The sequence below is a fragment of the Podarcis raffonei genome, chromosome 14, assembly GCF_027172205.1.
Source record: "Podarcis raffonei isolate rPodRaf1 chromosome 14, rPodRaf1.pri, whole genome shotgun sequence".
NCBI classification, from domain to species: Eukaryota; Metazoa; Chordata; class Lepidosauria; order Squamata; family Lacertidae; genus Podarcis; species Podarcis raffonei.
In genome coordinates, this window is record NC_070615.1 from 52576440 (window position 1) to 52599615 (window position 23176).

Here is a 23176-nt window from a genome sequence, read left to right on the forward strand (position 1 = left end):
ACACAAGACCCTCCTGTCCCGCCCAGCGCCCTCTCGTGGCGTGAGGGGCAGAGGGGGACTCTTCCCCCCCCCAACTGATTTCGGGGAAGAAGCTCTGCGCCCCAAGGAGCCCCACTCCATGCCCGGGCGGGGGGTGTATATTCGCTTAGTGGAAGGACCCCGCCCTTCTGTCAGCGACTGTATTCCCATATGTTGCCCAGTTTCAGGGATCCCTCAGTGGTCATCATTTCCACCCCACCTGGGTTCACTTTCCGCTGGGGCAATAGTCCTATGGGGTGGGGAGAGACGACGACGCAGGCAGGCCAGGTCTCCCGTCACCCTCCCTCCCTCCCTACGGTCAGGAGAGTCGTTGGTGGGAGCCTTATACCCAGGGGAGAAAAAAGGGTCTTACTGAAGACCCTCAGGCCTGGCTGCCCCTCACTAAAGCCCCCCTCGCTCGAGGAACAACGCTCGCTGCCCCATTTGAAGAGAAGGTCTGAAGGCTCCTGCGCGCCCCCTTCCCGCTCTCCAAGGGAATACAGCGAAGAGGCTGCTCCAAGGCTTATTAGGAAGGAGCCTGAGGCTCGCGCCCTGAAGATGGACAGCAAGAGGGCTTTCATCCCTTCTTTGGACTCCCCCATCCCCTTTGAGCTCTTCTCCAGAATAGAAGTTCACCGTGCTGAGTCCGGAGCCCCCCCCCAACCCTGCCCTCCCCCCAAAAAGTGAGGCGCAGCAGAGAGTGGTTCACGCATTTTATTGCTCAGTGGCACAGCGGAGGCGGAGTGCCCGAGACGGGGGGCAAACGGCAGCTCCGAGGCGAGGGGGCGGGCAGCGGGGGGCTCATCTGTACTTCTCGGTCAGCACCTCGGCCACCAGGCAGAGGAACTTGTCAAAGGCCAGGTAGACCAGGGCGTTGTATTCTCCGCGGAGGCTGGTAGCCAGTGTCACGTGGAGGCATCTGGTCAGAAACTGCAAAGGAGAGAAAGAGAGAGAGACGGGGGTCAGGTGGGGGGTCGGTCAGGTGGGGGAGGGTCGAGGGAAGACCCAAGGCGCGCCCCTCCTGGCCCTCGTCCGCCCCGTCGGCGCGCTTGCCTTGAAGTTGACGGGGTCCACGCGGAGGTTGTAGGCGTGCAGGTCGCTGAGGTCGGACAGGCAGCCGCGGATGTTGTCAATGTTCTTGATGGCGCTGTCGAGGGCCTTGATGACCTTCTGGCCCTGGTGGTGAATGTCGTTGGAGCCGGGGCACAGGTCGTAGTGCGGGAAGTAGATCTTGGCCTGCACGTAGACCTGGAAAAGCCTGCGGGGAGGGAAGGGGGCCGTCAGGAAAAGGGACGGGGCGGGAGGAACCAGGCTGGGCTTCTCTCCCTTGGCCGCCCCGTCGAGCCTACCTGGTCAGCGCTTCGCCGCCCAAATCCTCGTGCTCGGGGGCCAGTTTGGCCCAGCAGCTCTTGATCAGCTTGCACTCGTCAGCAGTCAACCCCATCTTGGCAGCAGGCAGCAGGTCGAGTTGCTCTGTAAGTCCCAGGAGGCGGCGGAGCTGGGAGCCCTGCAGGGGCCGCCAGCTTTTATAGCCTCCGCCCGCCCCTTCGAGCCGAGGCTCCAGCCGCCGCCCTCTTATCGCGCAGAGCCGGGTTGCGGGAGAGGTCGCCTGCGCTCGGGCGGAGAGCTAAACTCTCCCCATGCGCTCCTGGAGGGACTCCGGGCTCCGGCTGCTCCGGGAGGGAGGGGCGCTTACCCTTTCACCAAGACACCCTGTTCCAAAGAGCCCCCTCCCTCCAGGCTGCCCCCTACACTCCCCCTTCCGAAACCAACTAGGACATGCAATAACACATGCGATGGCTTATTTTTGTAAAATAATATATTTTATCGGTTTCCCCCCACATATAGTGGGGAACATTTTAAGCATACCATAGGCAGCAGAAGCTAGTCTGTCATTTCTAGGGAAAAGGTATAACAGCAGCTTAAAGTTGGAAGCATTGCTTAGAACCAGTTTCTAATGCCTATCTAAGTCTCTAGTCCACTGCCTCTCTCCAGATGTTTTGGTCGGTCTGGGGAACTTGTCTCAGCTGATGGTCCCATCTCATGTGAGGGATAGATGCCAAGTGTTTGGTGTGGGTGTGTTTTAACAATCAAGCTGTAAATTAAATGAAATAATATAATTAAACCTCAAAAACTGTCTTCAAACCTCCTGACTCGACCTCACACGGCCTGGTCTAGAGCAGGCTTCCTCAACCTCGGCCCTCCAGATGTTTTGAGACTACAATGCCCATCATCCCTGACCACTGGTCCTGGTAGCTAGGAATCATGGGAGTTGTAGGCCAACAACATCTGGAGGGCCGAGCTTGAGGAAGCCTGGTCTAGAGTGAGAGTGACTGGCCTCCCTGGCCCCACTGGGGCCCTCTCCCCAGCCTCCTTCATCCTTGACTTCCCTTCCCTCACTCACTCTATCTATCTATCTATCTATCTATCTATCTATCTATCTATCATCTATCCATCCATCCATCCATAGTCACAAACAACCACCCCAACTCCCCTTGGTTTGCAGGTCGCAATGCACACCTAGGGACGGGTGCTGCAAGTGTGCAAGTGATTAAGAGCTCCTTGTTTATTATTGTGCGGCGGAGAGGGAATCTCGCAAGCCTGAGCTTGAAGCGTAGGTTGGAAAGTCCCCCCCAAAGAGCACAGAAATGCGTGGATGTTTCTTGTCCTCCAAACCCCCCTGATCCCCCTCTGCACGACCCCTTTAGACAGCAGGCCTGGGGGCAAGGGAGGGCCCTTCCCTTTCCCCTTCTAGGGGAAGCCACTTTAGGAGTCCTCATCCCCATCCATACTGCTGCTGCTGATTTCCTTCCCAGTGAAGAATTGGACTCTTTGGTCGGCAGAAAGAGCCAGAGTCGCTGGAGGCCTGAAGGAGGGAGCTGCCCCAAAAGTCCCCTCCCCTCAGCTATCTCCTCAGAGACACAGCCTGCCTTATCCTCCAGCTTGCAGGGGGTGGCCAGGCTGATAGGAGGAGGAGGAGGAGCCTGGGCTCTCAGCTCACCCGATCTCTGCGCAGAAAGCCACCCTGGCCTCATCCTGAGGGATGCTCCTGCCTTCTCACTCAACTGGCAGGCACAGACTCTGCGCTCCCTGCTGCTTCGGGTGCAGAGAGATGTCTTTTTGTGGAGGCAGCGGAGCTCTGCTTCAGGGCAGAACCCAGGAGGGCAGGATCCGTTCCTCAATCTGTCCAGTGCTGCTCTGACTGCCTCTTAAGCAGACAGGAGAATACATCGCAGTGAAAGAATTAATTAGAAATCCACCCGAGTCCATTTTTGCTGACTGCATTGAAGTTCCTTGTTTTTCTGACCACACTAATTATTATTATTATTATTATTATTATTATTATTATTATTTATTTATTTATACCCCACCCATCTGGCTGGGTTTCCCCAGCCACTCTGGGCGGCTTCCAACAGAATATTAAAATACAATAACTTATTAAACATTAAAAGCTTCCCTAAACAAGGCTGCCTTCAGATGTCTTCTAAAAGTCTGGTACAGTGGTACCTCGGGTTACATATGGTTCAGGTTACAGATTCTGCTAACCCAGAAATATTACCTCGGGTTAAGAACTTTGCTTCAGGATGAGAACATAAACCGCATGCCAGTGGCACAGCCCCATTAGCTAAAGTGGTGCTTCAGGTTAAGAACAGACCTCCGGAACGAATTAAGTTCTTAACCTGAGGTACCACTGTAGTTGTTTTTCTCTTTGACATCTGGTGGGAGGGCGTTCTACAGGGCAGGTGCCACCACCAAGAAGGCCCTCTGCCTGGTTCCCTGTAACTTGGCTTCTCGCAGGGAGGGAACCGCCAGAAGGCCCTTGGAGCTGGACCTCAGTGTCTGGGCAGAATGAATCCCAGACCTCTCTGAGGATCTCAGATGGGAATTTCTCTTCTGGGGGGGGGCTCTGCAGTTGGGGATTCTCTCCCTCCCTCACATCCCTTAACACTTGCATAAGAATCACTGCTCCCTCCTGCAAACTGACTTCTCCCTTCATTACAATATTCCAGTTTCTTTAGCCTGGGGAGCTGAGCTTGGGCAGCCTCCCCACACCCTCCTTGGGACCTCTGGAGCTGATACTTTCAAGGATAACTTCCCAGACCTGGCCTGCTGATGGGGCCCTTATTCCTGAGCCAGAAGCTGACATTTGGGGTTCAGAGCAAGCAGGCAGAGCCCAGGGGCTGAGTGAGTCCCCTGCAAGGGCCAGGAGGTGGAGCAGGGGAATATATGAGGTGTCCCTCTGTCCAGAGTGAAGACAAACACTGCAGGTGTCAAGAGGGCCCCCTCCTCTTCCAGTGTCCTGTTCTCAAAGAGGCAATCAGAGGCTTCAGGGGGAAGCTTACAAGCAGGCCCTGAATGCCAGACTCTCTGCTCTTGTGATTCTTAGCAACTGGAATAATTGTCCTTATTAATTTTCCCAGTAGTGATGTATGGAAGTGAGAGCTGGACCATAAAGAAAGCTGATCGCCGAAGAATTGATGCTTTTGAATTATGGTGCTGGAGGAGACTCTTGGGAGTCCCATGGACTGCAAGAAGATCAAACCTGTCCATTCTGAAGGAAATCAGCCCTGAGTGCTCACTGGAAGGACAGATCTTGAAGCTGAGGCTCCAAGACTTTGGCCACCTCATGAGAAGAGAAGACTCCCTGGAAAAGACCCTGATGTTGGGAAAGATGGAGGGCACAAGGAGAAGAGGACGACAGAGGACGAGATGGTGGGACAGTGTTCTCGAAGCTACAAACATGAGTCTGACCAAACTGGGGGAGGCAGTGGAAGACAGGAGGGCCTGGCGTGCTCTGGTCCAGGGGGTCACGAAGAGTCGGACACGACTAAACGACTCAACAACAACAACATCATTATTAATTAAATGTCATGCTTCCTCCCTCCCCCTTTTTAAACCAAGTTACTTCCAATATATGAACGAACACTTACAGTGAAACCTGCATGAGGGGGGGTGAGGAATCTGAAACAGTTTTTAAAATTCAGGTAGGTAGCCGTGTTGGTTTGACGCAATAGAAATATATTTTTTAAAAAATAAAAAATTGTCCAGTAGCACCTTAGAGATCAACTAGGTTTGTTCTTGGTATGAGCTTTCGTGTGCATGCATCTTATCTGAAGAAGTGTGCATACTTTTGTTAATTAAATTGATTTTATGTTGCATTTTGTGTGTATTCACGATGTCATTTGTGAACCCAGTAGGTGGCGCTGTGGTGCTTGAAGGTATTTTGACAGTATCCGCCCTCCCTTCCCCGCAGGTGGGCGGGGTTTGCGGCACCGAGCGGGGCTCACCTGGGCAGGTGCCACCCACCTGCTTGGGCCGGCCTTTGACCCGCCCTCGGCCGGGGGTGGGCCTAAGGCCAAAAGAAAAGAGACTGACTCCATTGCCCAAGCCTCTTTTGCTGTTCTTCCTTCCAGTTTGTGAAGGGAAGAATATTGACAGATCAAGTATACGCCAATGGAAAGTCACACAGAATATAAAATCTTTTGGCTACATTCTTCCAGTTACATTTTTCTATTCTAGTTATATTTTCTAGTGTAAGAAAACACTTTTTAGAAAGATAGAAGAGGCGATACATTTGATAAGTCAACAGTTGCATTCCTCAGCTACATTCTTTAGTGGTATTACAGCGATACAGAAGTAAAAGATACAAGTAAAAATATACATTCTTTTGTTAGCATAGAAATACGTAACACTGAGAGGTTAATTTATCAAGTCCCCTCTCTGATCATGGCTTCTCTTGTGACACTAAACATGGTTGCTGTATGGAGGTTTTATTTAATTTGTTTTTTATCTTATATTTTGGAAATGTACATCCAGTTTTTTCCTTTAATTTTTTTGGGGCCCCCAAAAGAGTGGGGCCCTAAGTTATAGCTTGTTTAGCTTATACATAAATCCGGCACTGCCTGTATCATCTTGCATGCCGCTTTGAAATGTTTTATGTATGATGATGAAATGGCGTGTAATTACTGTAAATAATAGAGACTGCAGTTTACCATTTTATTCCTCGTGCATGTGCATGCAATCTGTCAATTGCGTCTGCCACTGTGGTTTTTAATTTAGGAAAGTCCCTCTTACAATAAATCAATTAACCTTAAAAGTACTCTTCCTTAGTTCTATTTTCAGGATCGATCCCTTTCCCCAATATAGCTTTAACTTGCGTGTGTGTAGTTTTACTGCTAGGTATGGGCTGGGGTACCATGGAGACAGATGCACCGTTGCAACACTTGCAGCAGCAAAACCAAACCAAACTTTTACTGGGGTGGGGGCAGAAAGAAGCACCAAGAAACTGCTGCAGATTTTGTACATAGAATCACAGAACTGCAGAGTTCGAAGGGACCACAAGGATCATCTAGTCCCACCCCCTGCAATTCAGGACACCTTTGCCCAACATGGGGCTGGAACCCATGAGACTGAGATTAAGAGTTTCATGCTCTCTGCCCATAAAGGGTGAATAGTTTCAAAAGTTTACATCCAGCCTTACCCTTTCAGTTTCACAATAAATCCTTGATAGCGTTACCATCATTCCATACATGGATTATATAGTTTTAATTAAATTTTTCTAATTTGCATTTCAAGATACAGACAACCTTAAACCAACCTTCTTCTCTTTCAGTTGTTCATTTTGCATACCATACATCCCTGCATATTTTGCATGAACTAAACCATTCAGTAATCCATTGTTACACCATCAGAGTTTATTTAGTGTTGAATTTAATGCTACCAGTGTTTTTAAAGGTACACAATTTTCACCCAAATAATCTGTAAACATTTTCCAGTCTTCTTTAAACGTATGTTCTACTTGTTCTATTTATTCTGTATGTTAAACCTGCAAGCTGCACGTATTCCATCAGTTTAAGTTGCCATTCTTCTTTGGCTGGGACCTCGCTCGTTTTCCATTTGGGGGCTAACAAAACACGGGCCGCAGTTGTGGCATACATAAATAACCGTTCTTTGACACCTGGGAATTATCCCCAACAAAAAGAACTCTGTATTTTGGGGGGGAAAGGTACTTTAAAACATTTTTTTTTCAATTCATTATATATCATTTCCCAATACCCTTTTACCCTATTACAAGTCTACCACATACGATAAAACGTGCCCTCTAACTCATCACATCTCCAGCACTTGTCTGATTCGGACTTAGACATTTTTGTAAGTCGGCTTGGTGTTAGAGACCATCTATAAATCATTTTCAGATAGTTCTCCTTGAAAGGAGAACCTTGGAAGGTTTGGTTCACAATCTAGTGCCTGGATGGAATAACTAAACTGAGGAGTGGCTCTGGCATTCTGTACTAAAACTCAAACTTTTCCATTCAGCACACTGTGCCCAATTGATTGTGTGCGTGTCACATTATGCCTGTTTGTCTGCTTTTTGGCCTCTAGGGAGATCAGCCAACATAGAGTCAGGCTTCACCTCTGCAGCTGAGATCTAGAAACCTGGGGTGTTCTCCAACGAAGCAGTTCTGCTAGCCCTAGGACTTTTGCCAGCGCAGTGGAACTTCTCTTTTCCGCTTCCTCCACTGGACGGTGCAGGGAGAGGAAGTTCTGCTGTGCAAGCGGAAATCCTTGCGCCAGCGGCCTTGTTTTTGTGACACGGGAGTCCAAAGCAGTCAGGAGATGTTGCTGAACCCTGCGTTGCACGGCGCTGTCACAGCCGTTCAGTCTCTGGGCATAACGCTCTCCTTGGAACTGTGCCAATACCAACAAATATTTTTCCTCCCTGAAGTGCACAAGAGAGGCGAGGTCACGCCTGAGTGTTGCAGAGACTTGCACCACAGCTGCTCGTTACAAAGTGCAAGTCAGAGGCGAGGATCGTGGGGCGCAGCCTCCACAGTCCTTGGGCCTTCCTTAATAAAATGTTGCAAGCGTGGGGACAAAACCGCTGCACAAAAGCTTCTAGTCTGCTAATGGCTTGTTTTTGCTATGCGCCATCTTAATAGGAATTCTAACGTCTCATATATATAAATCCTATGCTCATAAATTTACAAGGCAAACATATACATAAGTATACAAACCACGTGTCTGAAATAGTACAGGAGAGCAACCCTGAAGCCATTTTGACTCTTCCAGTGACCTCAAATATTCTCTGCAATGAGGAAGGAAATGGGGAAACCTCCCCATTGTCTCTTTGCTCCCAACTCCTGTCCTAAGGGCCTATTTGTGTATGAATAGGGTGAGCCTGTGACCTGGATTCAGGAACTGTGTATTTAGCATCTCAAAGGGAATGGCCAGGCTGCCCAGGTAAAGCAAACAGTGACCATGATCAGGTATCCTGACAGACAGGTTTTCTGCTGTAGACCCCCCTCCCATGTATTTCTGCTGGGGACCACCTCTTTCTGTAATGTATGTAGGATGTTTTGGGGGGTGGTCTTGGGCTGCAGGGTGGGCAATTTCAAAAGTCTATATAGGAGCTTGCGCACCAATGTTCTGGGTTCCTCTACTCCCTCCTGCGTGGGGTGAGCAGGGGACCCTGTTGCAACAGTTTAATAAAGATCAGGCTTACTAGCTCCTTTGCTTCTCAATGTTCTCTGGTTGGCCTCTGTTATTTTCTCCTAGCGAGAGGGAACCCACCTAAGGACTCTATATGGGCTCATGGATACCCCATAGGGGATATAGGAGCAGTTTTTTCTTATAACACTCCACCTGAACAAATGTCTCCTGGATTGCTACCAGGCTTCTCCCCTGAGAAGAGGCAGCGGCAGCGTAACAGCCTGAGCAACCTGAACAACATTTCGTTTCCTCCCTTCCGGAAACCCAATGGTGTGAACTGAGTTTCCTGCATTGCAGGGGGTTGGGCTAGATGACCACTGGAGATCCCTTCCAACTCTACAATTCTGACTCTCTGAACTGTGTTATGACGACCACGGGATTGCCCTGCCCAACGGCACAACTAATCTCCATGTTCACCTTCCACAAAATACAGAGCACCTTGAATCGACAACAGACAAAACCATAACAAACCAAGTGGTCAGGAGTCGAGGAAATACAGGAAGAGATGCGGCTAGGCTGTCGGAATGACAACTTGCACCCATATGATCCTGATCAGCTCCAGACACCCTGTGCACCAGCTCTCTCTTGGTAAGTTCAAGCAGGTTGGCGAGCACAAGAGACGGTACCTTCTTAGTACTGGCCCCAGGGTTGTGGAACACCCATACAGCTGGACTACGCATGACCCCTGCAGTGCAGGCCACCTTTGTTGTTGTTGTTTAGTCATTTAGTCGTGTCCGCCTCTTCGTGGCCCCCTGGACCACAGCACGCCAGGCACTCCTGTCTTCCACTGCCTCCCACAGTTTAGTCAAACTCATGCTGGTAGCTTCTATGACACTGTCCAACCATCTCATCCTCTGTCGTCCCCTTCTCCTTGTGCCCTCCATCTTTCCCAACATCAGGGTCTTCTCCAGGGAGTCTTCTCTTCTCATGAGGTGGCCAAAGTATTGGAGCCTCAGCTTCAGGATCTGTCCTTCCAGTGAGCACTCAGGGCTGATTTCCTTCAGAATGCATAGGTTTGATCTTCTTGCAGTCCATGGGACTCTCAAGAGTCTCCTCCAGCACCAGAATTCAAAAGCATCAATTCTTCGGCGATCAGCCTTCTTTATGGTCCAGCTCTGCCTTGCCGTGGCAAAGGGGCTTGAATAACTCAGAGAAGCTATGAGCTTTGCCGTGCAGGCCACCTAATGTACCTTAAAACTTATTTGTTGCAGGCTGCTTTTTCATTACATTTTTTTTTCTTTTACTGCATTTTATTGTCTTCCCTCCTAAAAAAATAAACATGTTTAATAACCAAAAATCCAAAAAAATACAGATACAAAATTCAATGATCAGCATATAAAATGATAAAAGGAAAAAATAAATCTAAATCCATCAACACCCAGGAGGCTCCTTGAACATAGTTACATCATTCCCCCCCCCCCCCGTATCTTGCGGCAGATGGGTTTTCAGGATAACGGGAGTTGTGTCTATGCCCTGTTCCATTTTACCTAAGTTAAATATGCCATCCTTTTGCAAGGCCTCACTGTGAAATCAGGTTGTTTCCCTGCTTGATAGTTTGATAGTTGCTGGCACCTGTGTTCTTGGTTGCTCAGTGAATGGAATTGTGCCCAGTCACATAAAGATTGGATGCCCCTTGCTTTGCCCTTTGCCAGGTTTATCTGATATCTCAACTTTTTAGCCACTGCTATACACCACAGTTCTGAACACCAGAAGCCCCAATGGAGATAGTTTTGTCTGCAGGCTTCCAGTTCCTAGTGATCAACCTTCTAGCCGTCATCTACAAAGATGTAATAATTTTTTATAATCTTTTATATCTTCCTGATGGTCCTGCTCTCCCGATTGCCAGTAAAGCTAACACAGGTATTTACACCCTTCAAGTTTTTTCTATTACATTGGCCATTTCTGTAAATACCAATACCCAATACAAACAAACATTTTTGCTGCTTTAAACAACAACGTTAGCATTGCGGAATACATCCCCGTTCTAACTCAGTTTAGGTAAAAAAATCACCTTCCATGTCAAGGATACAGAATGACATTTTCCATCTATCCCAGCAAGTCCTCCCAGATCATACCGTGAGAGGCAGGGGGCAAGGGGGAGGAGGAAGATGGTTTTTGTGCCCATTGCAAAACTTGTACCACTGAGTTGCCAAGTCGTATTCATATCCAGTGTACCTTATCTTGTTGATCTGTTGAGTTACCCTCTCCAATAAAGCGATTTGACAACTTTATCTGGCTGGAGTCAGCGTAGAGAAGGAGTTAGTGTGTCGGACCAGGCCCTGGGAGACCCGGGTTCAAATCCTCACTCAGCCCTGAAGCTCCTTGGAAGAAAAATGTTGCATATAAATGCAATAAATAACAAAATAAAAATTGCCGTATAGCATATTGCTGGCTGCCACTGATAAAAGGGTCAACATTTCTTTGAAAGGTAGTGCTGTGTTTTGATGAAGGAATTGAGGGGGTGCTCATCAAATGTGCAGATGACGCCAAACTGAGAGGGGAAGACAGAATCTGGGGACAATGGGGCCCAGACTAACAAAATGAATTTCAGTAGGGAAATTGTCAGCTTGGTACAGGGGAACAAGATCTAGGGGTCTTGGTGGACCACAAGCTTAACAGGAGTCAACAGTGCGATGCCACGGGGGGGGGGGGAGCTAATTCTTTCCTAGGCTACATCAACAGAAGTCTAGTGTCCAGATCATGGGAAGTAATGTTGTTGTTGTTGTTTACTCGTTTAGTCGTGTCCAACTTTTTGTGACCCCCTGGACCAGAGCACGCCAGGCACTCCTGTCTTCCACTGCCTCCCGCAGTTTGGTCAAACGCATGCTGGTAGCTTCAAGAACACTGTCCCACCATCTAGTCCTCTGTCGTCCCCTTCTCCTTGTGCCCTCCACCTTTCCCAACATCAGGGCCTTTTCCAGGGAGTCTTCTCTTCTCATGAGGTGGCCAAAGTACTGGAGCCTCAGCTTCAGGATCTGTCCTTCCAGTGAGCACTCAGGGCTGATTTCCTTCAGAATGGAGAGGTTTGATCTTCTTGCAGTCCATGGGACTCTCAAGAGTCTCCTCCAGCACCAGAATTCAAAAGCATCAATTTTTCGGTGATCAGCCTTCTTTATGGTCCAGCTCTCACTTCCATACATCACTATTGGGAAAACCAGAGCTTTAACTATACGGACCTTGGTCGGCAAGGTGACGTCTCTGCTTTTTAAGATGCTGTCTGTGCCACTCTATTCTGCTTGGTCTCCCAGCGGTCATTCCTCCTCTGGTCACTGCTGTGGGTGCATGATCTGACCGCCTGTCTCCAGGCACTGCCATCGCCTGCCATCTTCCATTCTGTGGACATGACCAAGCCAGAGTAGGACGTCGCTGAGGCTTGAGAGAGCACATCTTTCTTTGAGACTCTGTCCTGCCGCATGTGATGCCCAAAATATTCCCGATGCACCACATGTGGAAAGTGTTGAGCCAGTCACTGCTGATGGCTGTCAGTGGCCCACAACTTGCTTCCGTAAAGCACCCTGCTCAACACGCCAGCCTGGGGGACCACCACCCTCAGGGCTCGCCTCCTATTTGAATGGAGGACTTTCCAGTCCACCCACCTCAGATCCTTAAAAAACTCTTGCTCGTGGGTAGGCAAAGGCCCGGGGGCCGGATCCGGCCCAATCGCCTTCTAAATCTGGCCTGCAGATGGTCTGGGAATCAGCGTGTTTTTACAGGAGTAGATTTTAAAATGCATCTCTGGGTTATTTTTGAGGCATAGGAATTCGTTCAACCCCCCCCCCAAATATAGTCCGGCCCCCCACAAGGTCTGAGGGACAGTGGACCGGCCCCCTGCTGAAAAAGCTTGCTGACCCCTGCTCTTGCTGAAAGACACCCTGTGTTCCACAGAGGGAGAGTGGTATATAAAATGTAATAAGCAAATAAAATGATTGTTTAAATGATGGCTTTAAAATTGAGCGTCAGGTTCTAGGACACAAAGGCGGTGCCTAATCTTTTCGTTCATAAACAAATCCCTTCTCAGCTGTAAAGCTCGCCAGGGCATCCTCTGGCGGGTGGGTTGTTGGTTGGTTTCTTTTGCCTCGCCTACCTCGCAAGGTTGTTGTCAGGATCACACTGGGGCGCGTGGGAAGGGCGAGAGCCCCGTGTGCTGGACTGGGCGGCAGGACTTTCTCCCCAAACCTTCCAGGTGGAAGCGCCGCCGTCCTACCTGCGCGGCGCCTCCCGGGCGAAAGCGCCCCTCCGCCCGGCTCCTCCTTCCTCCTGGGCGCCGGATGGTGCTCAGTCCCCGGAGCAGCGGCAGAGGAGGAGGAGGCGGCGGAGGAGGAGGAGGCGGGGACGGCCGGGCGGGGCTTGGCGGCGATTCGGATCGGAGCCCGGGCGGCGGCGGCGGCGGCAGGAGGCTGAGCATGAATCGCTTCAAGGTGTCCAAGTTCCGCCACGCGGAGGCCAGGGTGGCTCGCAAGGAGGTGGGTGCCGGCGCCCCGACGGGAAGGGCCCCGATCCCCGCCCGGAGAGCAACCCCAGGCGCCCTCCCTGCCCGCCGCCCGCACCTGCCTCCCGGGTGGGGGTCTTGACTCCGATGCCCCCGATCTCCCCACCCACCCCCGGGATGCCCTGCTCCCGATTGGCACCCTCTGCCCGGGGGCGCCCCCGGGGACTCCCACTGCCCACCAGCCGGCGCGCGCCCTGGTGCCCGGGCACTCCTTCCTTCCCCTGCCCAGGGCGGCGGCGGCAGCAGCAGCAGCGGGGGCGCCCTCGGGGTTAACCCCTTCGGAGCCACGGCCGCCGAAGAGGTGGGGCGCCTTCGGGGCGTCGGCATCCGCGCTCTCTGGGCGTGGGTCACAAGACGCGCCTTGCGGCTTCCGCGGCTTCCGCTCTCCCTTCCCCATCCTGTGCACAGCGCAGCTGCTCTCCGGGCTTGCAACCGGCTTCCTCCTCGGGGGCCAAGGGGGGAAGGTGGCGCCTGCAGAATCGGGGGGCGGGGGGAGGAGCTTGCCTTGGCCTGAAGCCCCGCCTCCTTTCCCTCCGATGGGATGATGATCATCATAGAATTGTAGAGTTGGGAGGGACCCCCCGGAGTCATCTAGTCCGACCCCCGGCAAAGCAGGAATCTCAGCGGAAGCATCCGTGGCAGACGGCCACGCAACCTCAGCTTCAAAACCTCCCAGGACGGGGAGTCCCATAGATCATGGAATTGTACAGTTGGAAGGGACCACAAGAGTCATCTAGTCTAACCCCTTGCAATGCAGGATGGGGGGGGGCAGGAAACCCCCCCGGAGCTGCTACTTTGCCTGCGATCTGGGGAGTGCCGCAGCCTTGCGCCCGCTCTCATCTGCTTTGGGCGACCCTGGGCACCCTGTTTCCATTTGCCCTCATTGGAGGGGGGGGGTCTGGATCCTGAGCCTCAGGCCTTGGCCCAGCTAGTCCAGGGGGGTCTCTAAGACAGGCGGTCATCTTGGGCTTCTTTCCCCGTCTCCTGCTGCTCTTAGACAGGAGCTTAGAGGCTGGAAAAGTGGACCTGAAAAGGCTCAAACAGCTTCGAAATTCTGTGCTTATTTTAATAGGAAGTGGTGTTCCTGCAACAGGGTGCTGAGCCCAGGATCTTCTGCATGCAGAGCAGGTGTCCTCCCACTGGGCTGCACCCCCTCCTTAAGGGGAACCGCCCACAAACCAGACAGATGTTTGGGTGTCCAGGAGCCCCCCAAAATTGTGTCACTTTTTAGTTTGCGCAGAGCAAAGTGGCTGGCTGTGAAGAACACAGGCCTTGGGAGGGAGCCCCCTGACAGCCTTGGGGGCAGTCTGAGCCCCCTGCCCCCTTCCCTCTGCTCCCTCTTGCGGGTCTGAGCGGCAACCCTCTTGCATGTGCCGCCTCATGCGGTTTGGACTGTGAGCTCTCTGCAGGGCCCCCTGTGTGGTGGCACCACCAATGCAGCATGGATGACTTCTCAGGCCTAAAGGCCAAAATCGGATGAATGCCCTGAAATTTCAATGATTGCAGTAATTATTATTAATATAATATAATATAATATAATATAATATTGCAGAACCAGGGAAATGTCAGGCTTTCTGTTGCCTGGGCAACCTCCTCTGCCTGCTGAAAGTGTGAGCACTGCTTTGCTGGTGTGTGTAGCAGAAGTTGCATGAAAGAGCCTATTTTTAAGCGGAATAAAACCAGGCAGCCAACAAGCCTCCCTTTGTGTTGCCGCTGTGCAGTTTTCGAGGGCTGCTGCAGGAGACCGAGCGCAAAAGGGCAGGTGGGCAGAGCTGGGGCATGCGGAGAATTCCTGCGCATAATCTCAGTGTCATTCCCCCCCCCCCGTCTTGAAGAAGCCACCCCCCCAAGTGTCGCTATGGTGTGGAGCGCATGGCGCCTTCTCAAGCAGCTCCCGCAGGTCTTCCTGGTCCTTTCTTCATAGGAAGGGAGAATTCTGGGAGCTGCAGCTTCTCCCACCACTCAGATCCAGTGATGGGAGAAGCTGCGTTTGCTACAATTCTTCCACGTCAAAGTTTGAGGCTTTGGAATTTGGCCACAGAAGCTGCGCACACGTCAACCTTGACTTGGTTCCCCTCTGCTCTAGGAACATATAATGTAAGGCTTTAGTCCTCCCTGTTGAGCATCTGCCTGGCGCACCATCCACCAGGGAGCTGCAGGGAGGGATGTGGATGGAGGAAGAAGAAGTGCTGGGAGCTCCGTTGCCTGGCAGTTTGTCTTCCTCCCGTGCGGTTTGGGGTGGAGGAGACCACAGGCAAAGGGGAGGGAGGGCTACCTTCAGATGTCTTCTAAAAGTCAGATAGTTGTTTATTTCCTTGACATCTGATGGGAGGCTGTTCTACAGGGTGGGTGCCACCACCGAAAAGGTCCTCTGCCTAGTTCCCTGTAGCCTCACTTCTCCTAGGGAGGGAACCGCCAGAAGGCCCTTGGAGCTGGACCTCAGTGTCCGGGATGAACGATGGGGGTGGAGACGCTCCTTCAGGTCTACTGGGCCGAGGCCATTTAAGGCTTTAAAGATCAGCACCAACACTTTGAATTGTGCACGGAAACGTACTGGGAGCCAATGCAGGTCTTTCAAGACCGGTTATGTGGTATCGGCGGCCGCTCCCAGTCACCAGTCTAGCTGCTGCATTCTGGATTAGTTGTAGTTTCCGAGTCACCTTCAAAGGTAGCCCCATGGAGAGCACATTGTAGTAGTCCAAGCGGGAGATAACCAGAGCATGCACCACTCTGGTGAGACAGTCTGTGGGCAGGGAGGGTCTCATCCTGTGTACCAGATGGAGCTGGTAGACAGCTGCCCTGGACACAGAATTGACCTGCGCCTCCATGGACAGCTGTGAGTCCAGAATGACTCCCAGGCTGCGCACCTGATCCTTCAGGGGCACAGTTACCCCATTCAGGACCAGGGAGTCCTCCACACCCGCCCTCCCTCTGTTCCCCCAAAGCAGTACTTCTGTCTTGTCAGGATTCAACCTCAACCTGTTGGCCCCCATCTATCCTCCAAAAAGGGGCCGCACACTGCACACATGTGTTGGAATGTACACACTGGCTCTCTTCCTGGCTGGGATAAGGACAGAAGGAGTCACGGATTGCGCTAAGCGCATGGGAAGGTGCATTGCTCCATTGGGCATGTTCTTTCCACTTTCGGGTGCCTGGTAATAGTTGGCAACCCCTTTGCAAAAGCTCACAGTCTTTCCCCTACTTCCCTGTGAGGGGGGGGGCTCTGCTTCATCATCATCATCATCATCATCATCATCATCATAATTTATTTGTACCCTGTCCATCTGGCTGTGTTTCCCCAGCCACTCTGGGCGGCCCCCAACAGAATACTAAAAACACAATAAAACATCAAACATTAAAAGCTTCCCTAAACATGGCTGCCTTCAGATGTCTTCTAAAAGTCGGATAGTTGTTCATTTCCATGACATCTGATGGGAGGGCGTTCCACAGGGCGGGTGCTACCACCGAGAAGGCCCTCTGCCTGGTTCCCTGTAGCCTCACTACTCTCAGGGAGGGAACTGCCAGAAGGCCCTCGGAGCTGGACCTCAGTGTCTGGGCAGAACGATGGGAGTGGAGACGCTCCTTTGGGTCTTTGATTTGGGATGGGCGCAGGACCCCTCTCTGCCCCCTGGGCTTGGGGTGCAGATGCTTCTCCTCCTCTGTCTCTGCAAGAAGATCCCTGCTGCTCTGCAGGAACGAGAGAGGAAGCTGCAGTGTCTCTTTCCCTCTCTTTCTCCCAGCTTTGGTTTGGGAGAGAAGAATGTGGCAAAGCTGCAGGTGGTTCCCTTTCCCCGCTGAGCTGTGGGGCAGGGAATGGCTCTCCCCCTCCCTTCAGCTGTGCCTTCTCTCTCTCCTGTGTTGCAGGCCTGGATTGGAGACCTCCGAGCCGGCTTCCCGGCTGCTTCGGGGAACCACATCAAAGCTGGCGGCCGCTGGATCGCCTTCCACACAGACTCGGCAGGTAAGCTGTGGGTGAGGCCCTGCCCTGCGGTGAGTGGCTCCGCTACTCTCCATGGGGCAGGCTTGCACGGTGCACTTCGACCGGGCAGAGAGGTTGTGCCAACCTGTGCAGGCATGTGGGAACTGTTGGGAACTGGCACCTGGCAGCAGGGAGAGTCCCAGTTGCACGAGGATGGGAAACTCCTTGGGAGGTCCAGTTGCCAGGGGAGAGGCATCCCCAGGAGGCTCGTGAAAAGGAGGAAGAAGAGGAGGAGGAAGGGATGGGTGTGCCACCTTACCATTCATGCTTCCTGCTGCTGCTGTTGGGCTTGGGCTTCCCTCGTGCCCTATCCTCTCCCAAAGGTTCCTGCTTGCACCTCCCAGCTTCTCCAGGCCTTAGAAACTCTTGGGAAGAGCAGGGGAGATGCTTGCCCCCTTTGTGTGAGGAGCTGGGGTTGGAGAACTCTTGTCCCAAGGGGACTCACCTGGGCTGGGCACAGGCAGGGGTGCTGAGCCTCATTTCCGGGGTGCTGAATGCGGCCTTGCCGGCCTCTCATTCTGGAGCTCCTGGCCCCTCACTTGCCAGGCCTGCTGTACCCCCAACCCCCAAGAACACATCCTTGAATTGAGAAAGTTCCTCTTCCTTGCCTGGGTGCAGCAGGGGTGTAGAAACCTCTGGCTTTTTCTGCAGCCAGAAGTTACACACAGGTCTGATTTGCTCCAGTTGCTTTGCCCAGTGTTTTTTTCCCTAGGGGTACGCATACCCCTAAACATTTTGTGAATCTAAGTTTGGCCTCATTGAGGGGCAGTATTTCAATATGAGTAGGAAAATGAGAGTAACCCTAAACATTACTTCCGGGTTTTGCCGCTCGCACATGTGCAGACGGTAAAAATGACGTCACGCACATGCGCGGAAGTGGCGAATCACGACCCGCACACACGCAGATGCACAGATGTGGGTTAAGTTCGCTTCAGGATGCGAACAGGGATCTGGAACGGATCCCGTTTGTATCCAGAGGTACCACTGTGAGAAAGAAAATTCAGTGTAAACACAATACATAGCTTTACACTGTTGATACTGTGGTGTTGACACAGATATAGCCACATGCCTTACCAAGATGAACAAGACGGGAGTCTAGCTAAGTTGCCTGTGAGTTGCAATGTGCCAACACAGTGTGTGTGTTTGTGTGTATTTCTAGAACATCGGGTTGGAGAAATTCCCCATGGGCGTGCCTTGAATCTTCCCAGTTCTGTCCCATACAATGACTTTGTTTCTGGTGACGGGGGCTGTTTCCTGCAGGACATTTGTGCAGCTTCTAGCACAGGCTTCCTCAACCTCGGCCCTCCAGATGTTTTTGGCCTATAACTCCCATGATCCCTAGCTAGCAGGACCAGTGGTCAGGGATGATGGGAATTGTAGTCTCAAAACATATGGAGGGCCGAGGTTGAGGAAGCCTGTTCTAGTATCATGCCAAAGGTTATTAGTGAAACCAAAAAAGAACTAAAAGGTGTTGAATGTTCTCTTTAAATTTGAAGGTTCATTATTGTTCCACAAGATGTGTATTTCTTTAAAGGCCAGAGCAAATAACGTTACTTAGTTTTACAGCTGTGAAGCAGTATAGCAGGTGCTGTTAAGTTATGTTAATTAAGCTGTTGGGCATAGTATATGGTGGATGGGTTGGTGGTTGGGTCATGCTTACTGATATATTGTAAAAGGAGTTTTTGTTTTTGTTATGCAAACCTAGCAAAAGTTATTTTAGCGTTCCTTGTAATGTGTGGTCTCCCCAGCACGCCTTCTGTAGCGCAACTAATCTGCAAATAGCCAACAAAAGTGAAATTCTGCTTATTGGGGATGCGTTAAAACCCAGTTTACTGCAGTCTTACCCTGTATAGAAAAAACTAGCAATGTCTCCCATTAAGACTGGGAGAGTTTCCTGTTTGAAAATCCCACTCCCCTCATGTATTGCACCCATCTGCCCCCCTATGCATGTATCTGGTCCCCCTGTGACTTGTCTCGTTCCTTCCTCTTCCAGGTGTGCTGGGCCTTGTGCCCTTGGAGAGCCAGAAGAGATCCCAGAGGGTCGTTTCACAGCTGGGCTGCCATTCAGGTAAGCTTGGCACCTGGGCAGGGCTGGAGCCTGCCTGCCTGCCTAGGTGGGATGTTGGGGTGGGGTTGGGGTAGGCGAGGCAGCAGCTTCCTTTTCAGAAACTTCGTTAAATTCACGCCACCATTACAAAATGGAAACGTCAAGGTGCTGTCGGAGATTTACAGCAAACGTAAAGAGTTTACCAAATGTTATGCTTGTGATGATAAATATACAGTGGATTTGATTGTATTTCTGTGCCGCTTCCATTTCACACGAATCCCAAAGCGGCTTAATAAATAACAGCGGCAAAACATCACAAGCGTAAATCATATAATATAAATAACGATACATTGGTGAAACAATTACGATCTGCTATCAGCAAACCAGCAACTAAAAGAACAGGCTGAACGTCACAAATACAGCAAAAGTCATAGAGTCATAGCCCCCTGCAATGATATAGTAAATTCTGCCAATTTATAGGCACATGAGATTCATATTTCCTGCCCTGAAATCCCCACCTCCTTCTAGCTTGTGTGCCTCCAGCTTCCTCTTGTTCCCGGCTTCTCCAATTCCCTCGTTTAAGCCTGGTTGTTGTTTTGAGACTGTTCAGTCCCAGTTAAGCCCCAGTCAAGAGAGGGGCACAAGCAGGGAAGAGGCTCTTGGTCCCTGCCTGCCTGCCTGCCTGCCTGGGCGCAGGATGAGCCCTGCTGTCCCGAGGCAGCTGGCACGAGTCTCCCGCTGCAGGCTTGCATCTGCTGCAGGCCTGTGGAAACGGAAAATGACGCAGCGACCTACTTTTCCCGGGCAGGCCAGATGCCTCAGCCAGGCGGCCGATTTCTGTGCCAGGTCCACCCCCCCAACACCACTTGCCCTTGAGATGGAGGTGGTTATTATTATTATATTATTATTATTATTTTATACCCCGCCTTTCCCCCCGACAGTCGGCTTACAGATAAAAATGAGAACAGCTCAAAACATTGGAATAAAATGTTTTTTAAAAATTAAATATTGAGAGAAGTAAAATTATGCGTGCATTTCTGGGGTGTGAGCCTGGGCAGTGTTCCTGGAGGTCCTGGGCTGGCCAGACGACAAGGCCCTGCTCCCGGCTGCACTGATGTGGTCCAAAGGAAAGCAGAGCAAGACTCTTGGCTGCAGGAGTTGCCGGAAGGAGGTGTAAAGGGCACCATCCAACCGTCTTAGGGACTCCAGATTTGTGTAGGGTTTAATCCTGAGCCTTTTGTTTTCCCAAATATGTGCCACATATGTTTATTTATCTGTAAATCTCCCTCGGCCAATAAAGCGAGATGGGTGCCACAACCCCAGAGTCATCAGCGACTGGACCTAATGGTCAGGGGTCCCTTTCTCTTTACCTTTAAATCTATTAAAAGCATGCCAATAATTACAATAAAAGCAGCATGGCACTAACCCTTGCGGTAAGAGCAGTCAGTTCCCAAAAGCCTGTTGGAACAAGAAGGCTTTCACCTGCTGGCAGAAGGACAAGGAGGGAGCCAGTCTGGCTTCCCTGGGCAGGGAGTTGCCTGGGAACAGCCACCGAGAAGGCCCTGTCCTGCATCATTACCCGGCATGGCTGGAAGGGGAGAGGGATGGAGACAAGGGTCTTCCTCAAAGATCTTGCAGCAGATTTGTGTGATGGAATATGGCCTTTCAGGTCACTTGGACTTCAGCCATGGAGGGTTTTATAGGTCATAAACCAATACAGCCGTACCTTGGTTTTCAAACAGCTTAGTTCTCAAACATTTTGGCTCCCAAACACCACAACCCTGGAAGTGACTGTTCCGGTTTGCAACTATTTTTGGAAGCTGAACATCCAGTGGGGCTTCTGTGGCTTCCTGCAGCCAATCAGAAGCCGCGCTTTGGTTTCTGAACATTTTGGAAGTCGAACAGACTTCCAGAATGGATTCCGCTCGACTTCCAAGGTACGGCTGTACTTTGAATTGCACCTGGAAACAGACCGGTAGCGAGTGCAGCTGTTGCAACAAGGGGGCTGGCTGTTTGTTCCCTATAAGGCAGCTCTGCTGTAGGGATGCCATGTTGCAGAAAGTAAAAAGCAGGACACCCCAAAAGTTGTTGACAAAGTGCTGCCTTTTGGAAATTCCCCCTTTTGAAATCCCTATAATGTCTGGGGAAATCCAGGTGTGTGGCAAGCCTATTATATGATAGGGCACCCAAAAAGGTGGGGGTTTTTGCTTGTTTTTTAAATACCTGTGTTTCTGCTTGTAGTCCTGAGAGTGTGCCTGCTGCTTCTTGCAGAAGTAGGCCTGAGCTGTGCTCTGCAGATGCAAGCTTATTATTATTATTATTAATAAATTTTATTTATACCCCACCCTCCCCGGCCAGAGCCGGGCTCAGGGCGGCTAACACCAGTAAAATTACAGTAAAAACATAATACAAAAAAACCATCAATTTAAAATACAGGTTAAAATGCAATTTAAAATGCAGCCTCATTTTAAAAGTAGCCCATAGATCAAAACCATAAGAGGAGGGAAACATAAGGGTCAGGCTGAGTCCAAACCAAAGGCCAGGCGGAATAGCTCCTTCTTGCAGGCCCTGCGGAAAGATGTCAAGTCTCGCAGGGCCCTAGTCTCTTGTGACAGAGCGTTCCACCAGATCGGGGCCAGTACTGAAAAGGCCCTGGCCCTAGTTGAGACCAATCTAACCTCCTTGCGACTTGGGACCTCCAGAGTGTTGTCATTTGTCGACCTTAAGGTCCTCCGCGGGGCATACCAGGAGAGGCGGTCCCGTAGGTACATGGGTCCTAGGCTGGGTCTTATTGCAAAATAATGCAAATGGAACCTCTTTTCCCTCTGTGTTCTCCTTGGGAGGGATAAAGAGGCTTGCATACAGTTCCTCTTCTGCTGCTCTGGCATAAAACGTTGACCTGCAAACAGGGAGGTTTTGCCCTTGATGCCCAGAAGCCTCTAGAGAGGGAACGTTCCCAACCACTCCCACCATTTATCTACTGGGCTTAAATCCTCCCACCACACGTGGCTCTGTCCTGTGTGCCAGTGTGGTCTAGTGGTTAGAGTGTCGGACTTGGGTTCGAATCCCTGTTCAGCCACGAAGCGCAGCTGGGCGACCTTTGACCAGTCGCTGCCTCTCAGCCTAACCTTCCTGGTAGGGTTGGGATAAAATGAGGAGGGAGAGATCCGTGTGTGCCGCCTTGAGCTCCTTGGAGAAAGAGGCGGGAGGTGCATTCTCTAATTAAATGAATGCTGCATGGCATGCAGTCTTGAACCTTGTTGTTGCAGGCTGCTTTCTTCAATTGACCATTTCAGCCGGGATATTTAGGGCCACTTTTAATGGTTCAGAACATCGGCAGCTGCCGGAGAACCCACAGGCCCATCCGTTACACAGGCTTTATACAGAGGCATCCCCTCTCCTCAGCTTTACACCTCCGTAGAAATTAAGTGACGTTCTCAGAGGCAAAGCAGGCCTCCGTTATCAGAGCTGTCTCAGCAAGGGCAGAATATCTACTTTCTATCCGTGTGGCTCAAGGCTGAATTCTTCCCGCGCAAACGTCCTTGGCGCATTCTTAAGCAGATTCTCCTAACAATGTCCTCTCAAACTCTTTTCACATCGCTTCTTCATCTGTAGGGATCGCAGTGTGTATTCATCAGTACGTTGACCCACTCAACGTATTGTCTTAGAAGAAACACGATTTTAAATGGTTTCCCTGGCCTGATTTATCTCTGTTGTCTCCCGCTTGTAATAAAGTTTTGCTAAAATTGTATTCTGCAGAATGAATTGTGTGCGGACTATCTATCTATCATCTATCTATCTATCTATCTATCTATCTATCTATCTATCTATCATCTAACGTGTGTGTGTTGTAAATAAATATTTATTTATTTATTGAATTTATATACTACCTTATACCTGGGGGTCTCAGGTTCACAGAATAAAATCAAGATATAAAACCACAAAATACATAATAAAAATAAAAACAGCAACCCAATAGGTAAAGGTAAAGGGACCCCTGACCATTAGGTCCAGTTGTGGCCAACTCGGGTTGCGGCGCTCATCTTGCTTTATTGGCCGAGGGAGCCGGCGTACAGCTTCCGGGTCATGTGGCCAGCATGACGAAGCCGCTTCTGGCGAACCAGAGCAGCGCATGTAAACACCGTTTACCTTC

At 50.9% G+C, this 23176-nt stretch overlaps 2 protein-coding genes across 3 annotated transcripts in view; one reads left to right on the forward strand and one right to left on the reverse strand.

Annotated features, from left to right (window-relative positions):
- Nucleotides 1–718: 718 nt before the first annotated feature.
- On the reverse strand, nt 719–1528 carry LOC128401750 (hemoglobin subunit alpha-D-like). The gene is made up of 3 exons (XM_053365162.1): nt 1368–1528; nt 1072–1276; nt 719–948 (listed from the first exon to the last, which is right to left on the reverse strand). Exons 1-3 carry the CDS (start codon nt 1460–1462, stop codon nt 820–822), a joined length of 429 nt encoding a protein of 142 aa, XP_053221137.1. The 5' UTR covers nt 1463–1528; the 3' UTR covers nt 719–819.
- An 11124-nt stretch (nt 1529–12652) lies between these two features.
- CORO7 (coronin 7) overlaps nt 12653–23176 on the forward strand; it is a 101584-nt gene continuing 91060 nt past the window's right edge. Inside the window, exons 1-3 of one of the 2 annotated variants that reach the window (XM_053364111.1) lie at nt 12653–12971; nt 16862–16958; nt 18970–19044. In XM_053364111.1, coding sequence (XP_053220086.1) covers nt 12777–12971; nt 16862–16958; nt 18970–19044 — 367 coding nt within the window. In that variant the 5' untranslated portion in view covers nt 12653–12776. The remainder of the gene's footprint in view (nt 12972–16861; nt 16959–18969; nt 19045–23176) is intronic. The other variant, XM_053364113.1, reaches the window with a different exon arrangement.

Bases quoted from the DNA above. Each gene is read 5' to 3' on its own strand.
- LOC128401750 (XM_053365162.1), bottom strand. From the start codon at position 1,462: ATGGGGTTGACTGCTGACGAGTGCAAGCTGATCAAGAGCTGCTGGGCC. The intron at 1,277-1,367 runs GTAGGCTCGACG...CCCTCCCCGCAG, and splicing joins GGCGGCGAAGCGCTGACCAG to GCTTTTCCAGGTCTACGTGC. The intron at 949-1,071 runs GCAAGCGCGCCG...TCTCCTTTGCAG, and splicing joins TGGACCCCGTCAACTTCAAG to TTTCTGACCAGATGCCTCCA.